The sequence below is a fragment of the Heteronotia binoei genome, chromosome 20, assembly GCF_032191835.1.
Source record: "Heteronotia binoei isolate CCM8104 ecotype False Entrance Well chromosome 20, APGP_CSIRO_Hbin_v1, whole genome shotgun sequence".
In the NCBI taxonomy this organism is placed as follows: domain Eukaryota; kingdom Metazoa; phylum Chordata; class Lepidosauria; order Squamata; family Gekkonidae; genus Heteronotia; species Heteronotia binoei.
The window spans coordinates 16,793,112-16,809,070 of NC_083242.1; the positions used below are offsets into that span (position 1 = coordinate 16,793,112).

General features: G+C 48.2%; 1 protein-coding gene across 1 annotated transcript; it reads right to left on the bottom strand.

Annotated features, from left to right (window-relative positions):
* Nucleotides 1-856: 856 nt before the first annotated feature.
* SPSB3 (splA/ryanodine receptor domain and SOCS box containing 3) lies at nucleotides 857-15,621 on the bottom strand. Its single transcript, XM_060260475.1, has 6 exons — nucleotides 15,453-15,621; nucleotides 10,740-10,917; nucleotides 8,345-8,532; nucleotides 5,199-5,301; nucleotides 2,976-3,101; nucleotides 857-1,834 (listed from the first exon to the last, which is right to left on the bottom strand). Exons 1-6 carry the CDS (start codon nucleotides 15,579-15,581, stop codon nucleotides 1,488-1,490), a joined length of 1,071 nt encoding a protein of 356 aa, XP_060116458.1. The 5' UTR covers nucleotides 15,582-15,621; the 3' UTR covers nucleotides 857-1,487.
* Between the last annotated feature and the right edge of the window lie 338 nt (nucleotides 15,622-15,959).

Sequence of the window (15,959 nt, forward strand, 5' to 3'; positions counted from 1 at the left end):
TGCCAGTGACTGTAGTGTGTGGACTCTAATCTGGGAGAACCGAGTTTGATTTCCCACTCCTCCACTTGCAGCTGCTGGAATGGCCTTGGGCCAGCCATAGCTCTGGTAGGAGTTGTACTTGAAACAGCAGCTGCTGTGAGAGCTCTCTCAGCCCCACCCACCTCACACGGTGTCTGTTGTGGGGGAGGAAGGTAAAGGAGATTGTAAGCCGCTGAGACTAGGTGTGGAGGGTGGGGTATAAATCCAATATCATCATCACCATCAGGGAAATCTACTGGGCTGAGTGGAGGGAAGGGGGCTAACAGGCTTGGGGGTGTACAACCTGATCCCCGATGTTCTCCTGCTGCCTAAAAGCTCTTGAAGGGCGTTGGTGAAGGTAAGGCTTCAGTTTGCCTTTCGCATAACATGCCCCTAAACGGCAGGGGCAAAAGGAGAACAGTGATTGTGCCAATTGTGTAAGAGAATAGCTGGTTGAGAGGAAGAGAGGGGGTGGCTGTGGAGTTCCATTACATTCCCAGAGTAGACCTTAAAGCTGGGAACGGTCGCTGCAGCATTGATCTGAAAAATTACCCGGGGGCGTGGCAGGAAATAACTGTCAGCTTCTTTGGTCCTCCCCCTACTGGAAAGTCCCAGGCTAGGCTTCTGCCTCAGTTGATGAACTTCCTGGTTACTTTGCCAGGGTGCAGCATTGTTCCAACTTCCTGATTACCTTGGAAGTGCTGCACCCTTGCTGAGTGTGAGATCATAACTGGGAAGCAACACAAGACAATCTGAGTGCAGCGGGGGTCAGGGAAATAACTTCCCCTCCGAGGTCACCTTCCCACCTACAATTCAGGGGATTCCCAGCAATATAAGGTTGAACTGAACGCCCAATTTAATTCACAGACTTGCATTTCACTGCATTTGCAGTGTACTCAGTAGCTCTCTCTTTGTTGATACACGACCTAAGCGACACGGAGACCTTCAGGCACAGACTTGTGCTGGAAAGCAAAGCAGAACGAAACCGTGAGTGTGGCCCACGTACAGTGGGTTTAATCAGATTCTAAGTTTTCTCCCTCTGGTATGGATCGGCAAGAGCAAAGCTGCAGTTACAGGCATGCAAAGCGAAAATTTACAAAGCTTGCAGAGCTCGCAGGAGAGCACTCTCGAGGGACAATACTCCGAGCGGTCCGTGGCAAAGCACTGGAGATATGTACACAAAGGTGAGGCCTCTCGTTCTCTCACAGACACACAGAAAAGAGTCCGACGTCGCTGTTGTCCGGCCCCAAGCAGAAATGTCAACTGCAGATGGTGAACCAAGAGCCGGGGCTGCAAGAGTCGGCTTTGTCTTCCCGAGCAGAAGACTCGCAGGGCTGGGCCTTCGGGGAGGGCAAAGCGATGGTTCCGCCAGAGAGCACTGTCCTTTCCGGAGAGACGCCTGCTTGGGCCACCTCGACAGGGAGGCTCCTCGGTCAATGTGGCCGGCGCGTCTTTCGAGAGAACCCCTGTTACGTCCTCCGGCATCGCTTGCGGTGGCAGGCCTCGGCCTCAGAGCTGCAGGAGCTGTCCGAGTCGCTGCCCGAAGAGGGGGGGGAAGAGGGGGAGGTGGAGCCGCAGTTCATGTTCAGCACCCAGCCCAGTTTGTTGTGCAGGACCTGCTTCAGCCCCGGAGGGAGGGGCAGGGCCTCCAGGGTGTCCAGGCAGTCCGGGAGCAGCTGGCGGAGGCGGTAGCAGCAGAGGTACTGCAGGGAGGTGTGGCTGGCACAGGAGCGGATGACTTTCATGCTGCTCTTGGCGGCCGTGGAGCACACCATGGGGTAGAACCGCTTGCTCTGCAGCTTGGTGGCGGCGACTCCTGGGAGAAAAGCCGACAAACCCAGTTAAGGTGCATCCAGAAACAGACGGGAGATGTTGCTTTTACATATTTCAGGGGAGATTTTGTCCAGTCACGCTCTGCACCTAAAAGGTGTTAAGCCCAAGTTTGCCTCAGAACTGCAGCTTATTTAAAGATTCTGGCCTTAAGATTTCTCATCGTAAATTGCTTTTTTTTACCCAGGTTCTAAAAGCAGGGTAACAAGCCTGGCTCAACGTATCTGGGCATTCTCCAAGAAGGGTCTCTTTGGTGTACAGACACCAAACAGTCACCTTTGTGGGGGACAGTTATTACTGCCCACCTTCTAACCTCCACCTACAGAAGTATCCACATACATATGCTGCTTCATTAAACTGCTCTAACTGCTTCTTCATTAAACTGGTTGTCAACATACAGATGAAAGTACTTCTTCACCGAAAGGGTGATTAACACATGGAATTCACTGGCACAGGAGGCGGCGGCGGCTACAAGAGTAGGCAGCTTCAAGTGGGGATTGGAGAAACATACGGAGCAGAGGTCTATAGTAGTGGCTATTAACCACAAGCTATAGATGGAATGCTCTGTCTGGGGCAAGTGATGCTCTGTATTCTTGGTGCAGGAGGGCTTTTGGTGTCCTGGCCCCACTGATGGACCTCCTGAGGGCTGCTGGGTTTTTTGGCCACTGTGTGACACAGAGTGTTGGGACTGGATGGGCCATTGACCTGATCCAAAATGGCTTCTCTTATGTTCTTACGTTGGATAGATGGAGAAACAGAACATGGGGTTAACAGACAGGACCCCAAAATCAAGAAGACGCACATACTTGTACACACATCTGAGCATCTTAACCCATCCCCTTATTGGCAACTGTGTTCCTTTCCCAAAGGGTAAGGAATGTTGTGCAGAAACCCCAACATAGCAAGCTGAATCACGGGTCTATGCAAAGCTGCCATTAGACACTATCTGTGGTTATGCTGAGTCATCCAAAACATTCTGAAGCACTACCTGGCAGAAAACACTGCTGAAACAGCCCCCCCCCCACACACACAACTGCATGCCTCAAACAATCCTGAAGCGTAGCTTTAGCCACAGGCAGAACATGCAGCCAGCTCCCCAAGCACTAGCCTAGGCCTCGACCGCTTACCGATGCACTTTCTGTTTTTGAAGAAAGTCAGAGTTCCATGCCAGGTGTCCAGGTGCACCCCGATGATGGAGCCCTGGCCAAACCGAGTTGAGAAGTTGACTCTGTCCCCCTTGTGGTGGAGGAGCCCTGCAAGAAAACAATCGCCCCCACATCAAAGCGTGGCAAAACATTGCCTTCATCTCCAAAAGAGATGCGGCACAACCACTGTCAGAAATGAAGTCTAAGGTTTCTGGAGGCCGAAAGGGAAGCTGATCGAGCTTTCCTTCTGAAACCCCAGCCATTCAGCACAGAATCCTTCTTACTGAACTTGAGTTCACCAACAGAGAAATAAGTTGGAGGCTCAGTGTTCAAAAAGCAAAGCTGCAGCTTTTATTGGTACAATGCGTTGCAGACCAGTTCCGTACAAGATATGCTTACCTGCCCCAGGAGCAGGAGAAATCTAACAAAGAATATTTCTTTCCCTGGCCTCACAACCCTGATCTTTCTCTCTGGGCCTGGCGCAGAGTGGTAAAGCTGCAGTACTGCAGTCTGAACTCTCTGCTCACGACCTGAGTTCGATCCCCGCGGAAGCTGGGTTCAGGTAGCCGGCTCGAGGTTGACTCAGCCTTCCATCCTTCTGAGGTCGATAAAATGAGGACCCAGCTTGCTGGGGTGAAAGTGTAGATGACTGGGGAAGGCAAGGGCAAACCACCTCAAAAAAAAAGTCTGCCATGAAAACGTGATGCGACGTCGTGCTTGCACAGGGGACTACCTTGACCTTTTATTTTAAACTGGGGGGAGGGCGGGGGGCTCAGCTCAGGAATGGGACTTCCCTCCCCAGCGATAGAAGAAGATGCAGCTTCTCTTCACCCACTGTTGGGCCTCATGTCCTTTCCCTAAGCAGGCTTTCCCCTGGGCAAGGTAATCGATGGTCAGCTACGAATTAGCTAATGCAACGATAAATGATTGTGACACTTCTTTTCTCCATTTAGTTCAGCAGGAGCCCCAGATGGTGTGGCTGAGGTTCCCCTCCCCCGGCAGACCTGGCTTCTCAGATGGCACGTCCAGTTTGGAACTGCGAGCACAGCAGTGTGCAAAGATAGCAGGCGTTGGCAATTTGCTCCAGGAAAGGGAGAAAAGATATGATTTACAGGCTATAGGTCTTTAACCTAAATCCTAATAAAACCAAAAGGACACCTAGACAGATTTCCAATCTGTCCCCACTGAGTCATGTCCTCATCAAGTGCTGAATCTATGACAGGGGTGTTGAACTCATGAGGGCCGAATCTGACATAAAGGAGACCTTGTCGGGCTGGGCCATGTTGGGCTGCACCATGTGTGTACCTATTTAAGATTAAGTAGCAGAGATATAAACTTTATAAAGGATACAGACAAAACACAAGTAAAGATTTTTTTAACACCTTAAAACTTGCTTAAAACATTAGCATTTGTTAGTCTTAAAGGTGCTTTCTTTGTATTTCTCCCATGGGATCCAGGGAACTGGGCAAAGGAAGCTCTGGCTCTTTCCTTCCTTCCCCAGGGGACTAGAGGGAGGGGAGCCTCAGCCAATAGAAGGAAGGGAAGCTTGGCTCAGTAGCTCCACTGTACAATTGAGAGAGCCTGGTAAAGGAAGCTCTCCCTCTCCCCCTTCCTCCCCAAGGGAGAAGCCTCAGCTAAAGGAGAAAATAGAGATTTTGCTCTGTAGTTCTTGTGTGATTGAGGAATCCTTGCAAAGCAAGCTGTTATGCAGAAGAAGAACTGCAGTTTTATACCCCGCCCTTCTCTCTGAATCAGAGACTCAGAGCAGTCTACAATCTCCTTCCCCCACAACAGACACCCTGTGAGGTGGGTGGGGCTGAGAGAGCTCTTACAGCAGCTTCTCTTTCAAGGAGAACTCCTACAAGATATGTGGCTGACCCAAGGCCATTCCAGCAGCTGCAAGTGGAGGAGTGGGGAATCAAACCTGGTTCTCCCAAATAAAGAGTCCAGGCACTTAACGACTACACCAAACTGGCTCTCGGAAGTAAGTCTGAGGGAGAAGGAAGGAGATGACAACCAGTTGCTCGGGGGCCTGATAGGAGCCCTCCGTGGCCTGATTCTGCCCCGGAGCTGCATGTTTGACACTCCTAATCTATGATGTCTTGCTCAAGTAAGCCATCCTATGACTCTACAAGCCCAGATGCCCTTCAGCTCCAGCTCAGCGCAGTCGCCTGCCCATCACAGGGGCTTTTCTCCCTCGCTTACCTGTATAGGAGAGCCCCCAGCTGTCTTCGTCTTTACCCAGCAAGCTACAAAATGTGTGTCGGTACTTGTCCAGATTCACCTCTGAAGTCCCGATGCCCACCATCTGAAGAAGACCAGAGCCACCGATCAGGCATCCAGGCTGCACTCTTAACAAACTCTTCAAACTCCCTAACCTTATCCCCACCCACCCCAATAGCTATTGCAATTAAGGCTTTGGCCAAACCCTAGCTTCAAACATAGTCACTCACACCGCTGTTTATTTTCTAAACCAAGATGTATTCTTACAAATTGAGGTGAGTTAAGGGATGTGCCGCGGTTAATGGGGCTGATCTTTCCCAGGGCTTTGAACGCTGCATGTTGGTTGCAAGAGAAAATTTTGGAGATAACGTTGCATTGGTTCTCTCCCAATCTGCATCCCTCACAGTGCTTGTTCATGGCCTACATTGCACAACCTCAGCAAGATAACATCTCCCACCAGGGCTTTTTTTTGTAGGAGCTCCTTTGCATATTAGGCCACACACCCCTGATGGAGCCAATCCTCCTGGAGCTTTCAGTAGGCCCTGGAAGAAGAGCCCTGGAAGCTCATCAGGGTTGTGTGGCCTAATATGCAAAGGAGTTCCGGCTACAATAAAAGCCCTGGATACAAGATAACCCCATCACCTCACGGTGCTCAATGTACTGAAAGCCAGTACCAGATCTTCAGGACATCATATTCTCCTGAGGAAGACTGGAAACGGACTATATAGTGAAATAAATTCCATTGGGAGGAATATAAAATTATGTTAATGAGCGTGTGAGATTTGTGCACCTACCTACATATGAAATGTATGTATCTGTATCTTTCTTGCGTTAAGGCAATTTGTATACTATAGTTATTGTACTGCTGCAACATACACTGGGCACATGTAGAGCTGGGCAATTTAGTAATTTTGGATTTCTGTATTATATAGAAATACAAGAGACATCCTTATAGTGAAACTTTCTATACAAATATTTATCACACAAGTATTCATAGCAAGCACGTTGAGCACAGTGAGGAGTTGGGGTTATCTTACCGTATACAGGGCTCTTCATACAGGGCCTACTGTAAGCTCCAGGAGGATTGGCTACATCAAGGGTGTGTGGCCTAATATGCAAAAGAGTTCCTGCTACAAAAAAAGCCCTGTCTACCACTGAGATCGGGATATGACCAAAGATAACAGACATGATATTGGGTAACCCCACGAGGCCACCCAAATAACTTGTGCAGGCACACATCAATTTTCACTAAGGAAATCACCACCAAGTTTCAAAACAGAGACTTCCTCCGGGATGTGTGCGTGGAATTAGAGAATTCTTTATTCAGAATATAGAGCCCCATGGCACAGAGCATTAAAGCTGCAGTACTGCAGTCCTAAGCTCTGCTCACGACCTGAGTTCGATCCCCGGTGGAAGCTGGGTTTTCAGGTAGCCGGTTCAAGGTTGACTCAGCCTTCCATCCTTCCGAGGTCGGTAACATGAGTACCCAGCTTGCTGGGGGGAAAGCGTAGATGACTGGGGAAGGCAATGGCAAACCACCCCGTAAAAAGTCTGCCGTGAAAATGTTGTGAAAGCAACATCACCCCAGAGTCAGAAACGACTGGTGCTTGCACAGGTCCTTTACTTATTCAGAAGAAGAATTGCAGTTTTATACCCCACCCTTCTCTCTGAATCAGAGACTCAGAGTGGCTCACAATCTCCTTTCCCTTCCTCCCCCACAACAGACACCCTGTGAGGTAGGTGGGGCTGAGAGAGCTCTGACAGAAGCTGCCCTTTCAAGGACAACCTCTGCCAGAGCTATGGCTGACCCAAGGCCATTCCAGCAGGTGCAAGTGGAGGAGTGGGGAATCAAACCCGGTTCTCCCAGATAAGAGTCCACACACTTAACCACTACACCAAACTGAACATTTGACGGCCGCAGAAAGCTCTCACTTGGTAGCAGCCCAGAGCTGAAATCTGGAGGCCTGCTGAAGCCAGCGCTGAGCATTCTGAGCCTTCCATTTGCCTCAACCAACATCTCTTGCTCTTGCCTACTAACCTGACAGCCTTCACCAGAACATTTGTGAATACACAGAGCACACTCTACTCCCAACCAGGCAGCGTGTACACAGCCATTTTTTAAATATGTATTTTTAAAATGTGTGTGTGTGTGTGAGACTGCACCTGGAAGTCCTGGTGACCTCTAGTGACTGTCCCCTACTGGGGGCCTGGAGGATATGCAGAGAGGTGGCTGCTCCTGCCCTCCCGACTGCTGGTATTCCAAGGAGGTCTCCCATCCAAGCACTTGCCAGAGAAGAACCTGGAAGTCCTGGGGACCTCTGGTGACTGACCCCTACTGGGGGCTGGAGGATATGCAGAGAGGTGGCTGAATAGAGCCCGCCCCAGCCCTGCTGACTGCTGGTATTCCTCAGAGGTCTCCCATCCAAGCACTTGCCAGAGAAGAATCTGGGAGTCCTGGTGACCTCTGGTGACTGACCCCTATTGGGGGCTGGAGGATATTCAGAAGTGGCTAAATAGAGCCCGCCCCTGCCCTCCCGACTGCTGATATTCCAAGGTTGGTCTCCCATCCAAACACTTGCCAGAGTCAACCCTGCTTTGCTTCCGAGATAGGGCTTGCCTGGGCCATCCAGGTAAGGGCTTATTTATTTTATTTTATTGTTGGTATTTTTGTATTCTCTGTGCGAGCATGTGTGTGCAGCTGGAAGTCATGGTGACCTCTGGTGAATGACCCCTGCTGCAGGCTTAGAGGATATTCAGGGAGGTGGCTGAATAGAGCCTGCTCTGCCCTCCCAACTACTGGTATTCCAAGGAGGTCTCCCATCCAAGTACTCGCCAGAGTCAGCCCTGCTTAGCTTCTGAGATCTGACGAGATCAGGATTGCCTGGGCTCTCCAGGTCAGGGGCTCACACAGGCCCTACGGAGTGTGAGAATGGCTCTCACATATCACCTCTCTTGGCAACAGGCCCCCTGACATAAAGACCCTAGTGCGGGCTGTGATCCTTGCAAGCAGAGTCACCATTAAGTGGGAAACAATCCCTCCCCTTGACTCCAAATGCTGGATGAGAATAACAAGAAGCATCAGCTGACCAAGACACATTGATGTGAACAAATCGGCTGCTCTGACCTACCATATCCGTGCCGTAGACTGGCGACGTCATCTTTATCTCCCAGAAATGTTGCCCTTCCGCTAGTTCCTTGTTCCCGCGGATGGCGGCGGTGCCACAGCTGTAGTCCGTGTGGAAGTTCACCTTGCGGTTGTCGCAGGACAACAGCGTGGCCGTCGACTTGTTCATGTCGTCCCACACCCAGTCGAAATCTGGAGGGGGAAGCACACGTCACCCACACACAAAAGGAAGAGAGAGTGGGGAAGATCTTTCAGTTGGAAGTCATACTTCTACAACAGTCCTACGACTACACAAACATAAACATCCCCCTGCAGGCAGAAATATAGGAAGTCACTGGCCTTTCCCCATGCAAACTACTTTTCTATATTAAGGAAACTATTTCTGTACGGAGAGATACTTAATTGTTATAACAGTAAACTGGATAGCTCACATATGCTACTATGAAGTCTGTGTAAGGATGGGACACACGTAACAATTATCTTCCGGCAGTCCCCCAAGCCAACAATGACACACAACTTTCGGAATCCTAATTTTTCCAGGAGGAGGAGGGGGAAGCAGACAAACTGAAAGTTTTAAAATGCTCTCCATTTTCTGCCTTGAATTAAATTGCTCTAGAACAGAGAACAGTGTCCTAAACTCATTGCTGCTACCAGACTTCCCATCTTGCTTTACCTGCCTTCTCCCCCAGGGAGCTCACAATCATCCACCATCACACAGCCAGGACGACAATCGATTGGGGGCTGACGAGACTGAAACTGCACAGCCTGAATTCACTGCCAGCAAAAGCCGGCTTTGATTCCAGGCCTTCGAGAGGGCAGTGCTGGTACCACCACCTTCAGTTCCTCTCCTTACAAAGCGTTCAATTCAATGTCAGCTTTCTTACAAACGTTAAAATCCACAAGGCTTTCTGCAAAGTCCTCCCCTTCCTGCATTTAAGGCAGGCTTCCCCTCGCTGAGAGACAATTTGGCGTAGCAGTTAAGAGCGGCGGATTCTCATATGGAGAACTGGGTTTGATTCCCCACTCCTCCACATGCAGCCAGCTGGGTGACCTTGGGCCAGTCACAGTTCTCTTGGAGCTGTTCGCTCAAGAGCAGTTTCTCTCAGAGCTCTCTCAGCCCCACTTACCTCACAGGGTGTCTGTTGTGGGGAGAGGTAGGGAGGGAGATTGTAAGCCATTCTGAGACTCCTTTGGGTACTGAAGGGTGGAGTATAAAACAGACTCTTCTTCACTGCATATTCAGACCTTCCCATCCTTCCCTAGACACCCGTACACCCCAGCACAAATTCAGTCAGAAAGCAATTCCTTGCCTCAACTACAAAGATCACACAAGGTAAATACTGGGACATGTTAAGAAGTATACTGTAGCCTTGAAGAAGCTACAAAGGAGCTACAGAACACCACGTCCTCTGGTATGTTCTCAATTGATATAAGACATATTGGGAACTGAGGGCAAAAATGCCCACTTATGAACAGTCGCAGAAGTTAAGATACAGTCCAATGTTGGACGGGAGCCAACTATATGTCTGAAATTCTTTGTTGCGATTAACAGAAAAATACATGACGAACACTGTTTTTAAAAGATACATGAGGACAGTCACCTTTGTATGGTGCTTGAAACTATAAAATAACTAGCGTCAGCCATGCACGTGAGCCTATGAAGTGGGACTGATGGCTAATGTTAGTCTATTCGGACTTCCATATTTGGTGGTTTTCAAAATCTTCCTCTTGAAAGGGAGCTCCTTGACACCAGACCTGCTCTCCTTCAGTGTCCTATGCATACTCCAGGGATGTCAAACTGCAGCTCGGGAGCCACATGTGGCTCTTCCACGCACACAGTGCGATTTTCAAGTTCCCACTGCCCCTTGGGCTGACTTGGAGAAGGCATTTGTCTCTTTAAATCATTCCTCCAAGCTAAGCCAGCCGGCAGCTTGGAGAGTGCATTCAAAGTTGCTTTCTTTCCACCTCTCCCTCCCTGTCCCATCTATTTGCCTTCCTTCCTGTCTTGCAGCTCTTGAACATCTGATGTTCATGTCTTATGGCTCTCAAACATCTGACATCCTATGTGGTTCTTCTGTTTGGCCATTCCTGGTATGGTGCTACTATTGTGTCTTTTCATGCTTGTTAATATTAAAGACGTGAATGCTTCTGTTTCTAGACAAAGACACCATAATATCCCAAGCTACAGCAAACCTCAAGGTTAACCTCCCGCCAGGGAAATTAATGGTCTGACACAGAAAAGCCAACTAGATCCCTACGACTTGTTCGCAGCACACCGATGTTGGACTGCGTAGCCTGAGTCAAGGAGACCGCCCCCCCCCCTCCACATTCTTCTCCTACAAACAGATCAGGAATGCTCATCTCAAGGAAACAATCCAGAAATTCAGAGGCCTCCTCACATTCGTCTTCTTCGCCGCACTGACAGTCTTTGATCCGGTGGATGGCGTGGAGGCTGGAACAGTACGGAGCCTCGTTCTGGCTCTCACAGTTGCAGTAGGACTCTCCGGTCACGGGGATGGCGGTGGGGACGGACGGTGACAGAGATGGAAATTCTGGCTCCGAGTCGGAGTCGCTGTGCTGCCGGGGAAGAGGACAGAACTGTAAGACCAGCTCAAAATTCACTTTAGAATAGATCCTAACAGCCTTCTTGATTGTATGAAAAGAGACCCGTATATTTCATCCTGGTCAGCAGTTCTTATGTCCAAACTTAACCAGTTGAGGTAAGAGGTTGATTTTTTTACTTCTGATGAGTCATATACCTTCAGATGTATTAAACTGAGACTGTTGGAGTTGGAAGAAACGAAACTACGTCCAACAGACCCTTATATTTGCTCCCCAGCTTCCTTAGGTCTTTATGCTTTCTGCGGCAAAATGCCCGATTATCTATCAGACTTAACCATTCCAAGTCATCGCAGGGCATTTATGTTGGCATTTCCCTCCAAAGTTTTACAAGGGAGATATCATCAAGTCCCTTTAGGCAACAGACTCTGTTCCTGTGGAGCGAATATTCCCGACTCAATTCACCATATATTGCTTTGTTCCTTTTATCATAATCTCCGTAAAGATTCATTTTGCAAGCTTTCTTTCTCCCCAGATTGGTCTATTCTGCCACCCTGTTATTATTTATTGAACAATAGTGAGGGGGAGGTTAGCGAGGCTGTGGCAAAAGTTTTGGCTGACACCCTTAAATTTAAATCTGACCATGTATGAATGCATCTGTAAGCTCAGTTTCATTTTGTTTTTATCTCCAATGTTTAAATTTTTATATTCTGTGTATTTTTATTTGCAACTGTTATGCCATTCAAGGTTTGGTATGGGATGGTAAGACCAGCATGTTCTCATCCCAAATGGCGCTCAGCAGGCAGCGGGTGCTGAACTTCTCAATGTGCAAGGGAGGGTGGGGGCATCAGTCTTGATCATCACAGGCCAGCGTTCTCTCCTCGAGAGACAGCCTCACCCAACAATAGAGGAACCAGAAGCAGACTCTTTGTCCCCGCAGTGCTTTCAGAGTACCGGCAGCACAGCATCCCAGCTTGAATCTGGGTCTCAAGAGGGAGAAGACGCTTCCCGCCCCCATACAGAAAAGATGGCCAAGGGAGACACGATCACTTTCTACCAGCTGAAAGGCTCTCACATTTCAGAGGCCAAGACTATGTCTAAGAATCTTAAGTTACACAAGTGCAGAATTCCACTGAACATCAAGAGACGCTCCAAGGGGTAACAGCAGGTCAACTATGGAAGAAAATAAAAATACTGAATAAATACCCAGAATATTAGAAGCTGGGGAGGGGGAGGGGGGAGGTTTGCCCAACTCTTTTGTATCAGTACTATGCTTTGGGAGGGGGGATTAAAATATATGCATCAGTTATTTTCCTATCAGTCCTAGCTTGTTTTGGTTGCTTTAATATAAATGCAGCATTTCTAACTTAGCACATAAATTTGTACTGCTTGACATATTTATGAAATTAAACTAGATAAGTGCTTCATTGCAAATGTACCCCACAGTTAGATCCAAGTGGGCAGCCGTGTTGGTCTGAAGCAACAGAACAAAGCAGTGGACAAGTTGCACCTTTAAGACCAACTAAGTTTTATTCAGAATGTAAACTTTCGCATGCTCTTAAGCAGACTTCATCAGACAAAACTGGAAAATTCCAGTTCTGGAAAACTGTCAGATGAAGTCTGCTTAAGAGCATACAAAAGCTTACATTCTGAATAAAACTTAGTTGCTCTTAAAGGTGAAACTTGTCTACTGCTTTGTACCCGATAATTGAGAGAGAATGTGACCACAGCTACTGTGTCCTAGGGCTAGCTGAATCTCTGCCATCTAAGGGCGGAAAAACATAAAAGCTAAAACTTGTGAAGTGAAAAAAGGAGAATATTATTTGGATAGAAATACTGCTACAATCTGTACAATTACCCATCATACTGGGGTGTTATATTAGATTTCAGCACTGAAAATTACTTCTCTAATACATTGCAGCATCTCATAGAATCACAGAGTTGGAAGAGACCTCCAGGGTCATCTAGTCCAACCCCCTGCACAATGCAGGAAACTCACAAATACCTCCCCCTAAATTCACAGGATCTTTATTGCTGTCAGATGGCCATCTAGCCTCTGTTTAAAAACCTCCAATGGAGGAGAGCCCACCACCTCCCAAGGAAGCCTATTCCACTGAGGAACCGCTCTAATGGTCAGGAGTTCTTCCTAATGTTGAGCCAGAAACTCTTTTGATTTAATTTCAACACATTGCTTCTGGTCCTACCTTCTGGGGCCACAGAAATCAATTCCACACCATCCTCTATATGACAGCCCATCAAGTACTTGAAGATGGTGATCATATCACCTCTCAGTTGCCTCCTCTCAAGGCTATACATGCTTAAACATGTTTAAGCATGTTTAGTTAGTTAATTCGCTTAAATAAGTAGCAAATGCTCGCAAAACATTCTGCATGTATCTACAGTAACAGTATACATAACAATAGCCATTACCTAATGTTGCAGATTGTCTCATGCAATTCCCCCCCCAACACAGTTTTGCATTATGACTGAATGAAACCAGGTCCAAAAATGCTTCTCACTCTTTGTACAAATACAAATCTTTGTACATACAAATTGCTAGTTTTCCTGGTGTTCTCAAAGTTCCTAGATTTCCAATCAGAAATATTAAACAGAGCCCTCCAGGAATAAAAATATGTACTCCCAGGATCACATTACTGATGCAGCTACCTAGGAGTGAGTGAGCTCTCCCTGGCTGGAAGTGGCAAAGAACAGGCTGTGTGCCAGCTATCTGCAGAGCTCAAGTTTTGGATTTCCTACACTGGGGAGGCACTGGACAAGATGATCTGCAGGGCCCCTACCAGTTCTGAGACTCCATGGTGAGTGTTTTATCAATCAAAACCAAACCCCACCCAACCTCCTCGGGAAGGAAACGAACAGAGAGGAAACAACAGGAGACCACGCTTTCCCCACCCCCTCTCAGGGCCAACAGGAAACCATGTGAGCACGTGCAGTATATGATACACACACAGACACACGTCGATTTAGATCATTCACACCGCATGGGGAGCGTGAGGCTCCCTCTCTCTGGACCAATCTTTACAAAGGCATATGAACATATGAAGCTGCCTTCTACTGAATCAGACCCTGGGTCCATCAAGAAGATATTGAAGAAGAAGATATTGGATTTCTATCCCGCCCTCCACTCCAAAGAGTCTCAGAGCGGCTCACAATCTCCTTTACCTTCCTCCCCCACAACAGACACCCTGTGAGGTGGGTGGGGTTGGAGAGGGCTCTCACAGCAGCTGCCCTTTCAAGGACAACCTCTGCCAGAGCTATGGCAGACCCAAGGCCATGCTAGCAGGTGCAAGTGGAGGAGTGGGGAATCAAACTCGGTTCTCCCAGATAAGAGTCCGCACACTTAACCATTACACCAAACTGGCTCTCCGTCAAAGTCAGTATTGACTACTCAGACTGGCAGCGGCTCCCCAGGGTCTCAAGCTGAGGTTTTTCACGCCCACTTGCCTGGACCCATTTTAGTTAGGAATGCCGGGGATTGAACCTGGGACCTTCTGCTTACCAAGCAGATGTTCTACCACTGACGCACTGTCCCTCCCATGTATGGCCCTGTATGGCTATTGATCTTTCAATGCACATGCTGAGATGATCAGCTGACAGCTCCCTGAGAGTCACGTCTGGGAGGATTGTCATCTTGAAGCCCACTTTCATGTTACCAATGTGCAAAAATCAACTGAATATCTACACTGTACTGAGAAGGGGGAGAAGGAATAAACACCAGACTTTATTTCAATTAGGCATATCCAGGGCTTTTCTTTTCTTTTTTTAGCGGGAACGCTGTTCCGTCTGGCTTGGCATCAGGGGTGTGTGGCCTAATATGCAAATGAGTTCCAGCTGGGCTTTTTCTACAAAGAAAGCAGTGTGTGAAACAATGGTGATGTCAGAGGTTGTGGCCTAATGTGCAAATGAGTTCTCGCTGGGAGTTTTCTACAAAGAACTCCCTGTGTGAAACAATGGTGATAAGTCAGAGGGTGTGGCCTAATATGCAAATGAGTTCCTGCTGGGCGGTTTCCACAAAGAAAGCCATGTGTGAAACAATGGTGCTGTCAGAGGGTGTGGCCTAATATGCAAATTAGTTCCTGTTGGGCACTTTCTTTCTTTTTTTTATACAGCCCTGCCTTTAAACCAGCACCTGGGCAAAAGCACAACTTTGACTCGAGAGACTCGCAAAACACCTAAGAAAAAGCTGTTATCAAATAAGCTAAGCATCCTGCTAGATCCAGACAAAACCCGGCTCACTACCAATGTTCCCTCTAAGCTGCAGAGTCTTCTGAGCAAAAATTCTACTTTGTGAGCTACTGGCATTAAAGTCGAGAGCTACTGCATCAATTAGTGTGCTCTGGGGTCATCCTTCCTGAGCTAAGACAAAAATGTGTGTGTTGGAGGCTAAAAACCTGTGAGCTAGCTCACGCTAACTCAGCTTAGAGTGGATACTGCTCACTACTTAAGGCAACACCACACATGGCCAGCAGTGCTTTTCTCAACAGGATGAAGTGAGCCACGGGGTCAGATTTCACTGCACACAATGTTGTTGTTACCTGCCCATCAGAATCATACGCCCAGCCACGCGCTCCGGATGCCAACGCTACCACCCGCGAATCCGCATCTCGCCGCACGCCACTCAAGACGTAATGCCAGGCCCTGCTATTCCGCACGCGTCGTGCCATGGCGTCTTTGGAGAGATAATCTGCAAGAAAAGCGAGATGTACAAACGATGGGTAAGCAGACCTCAATTATGGTTCTGTAAGCCGTGGTTAGAACTATGCCTAGGCAAAATATTCTACAAAGCAGAAAGAAGTTGGTCTCATCACATGACCCCAACCCGACAAAGTACAGAACCTGCAACTGTGACACCTTAACAGCTATCACAATGTAGTCCGGCATAAGCATTGGTGAGACTGAACTCATGGCATCAGAGGTGTGAAGCTTTCATCCATTGGCAGGTACTTATACTCAAAACTGCAAACCACAGAACAGCAGCCAGGGGAAGGGAGGGGTCTCAAACAGGGACCAATTTAAGGCCAGATCCAATCGAAAGCATTGTC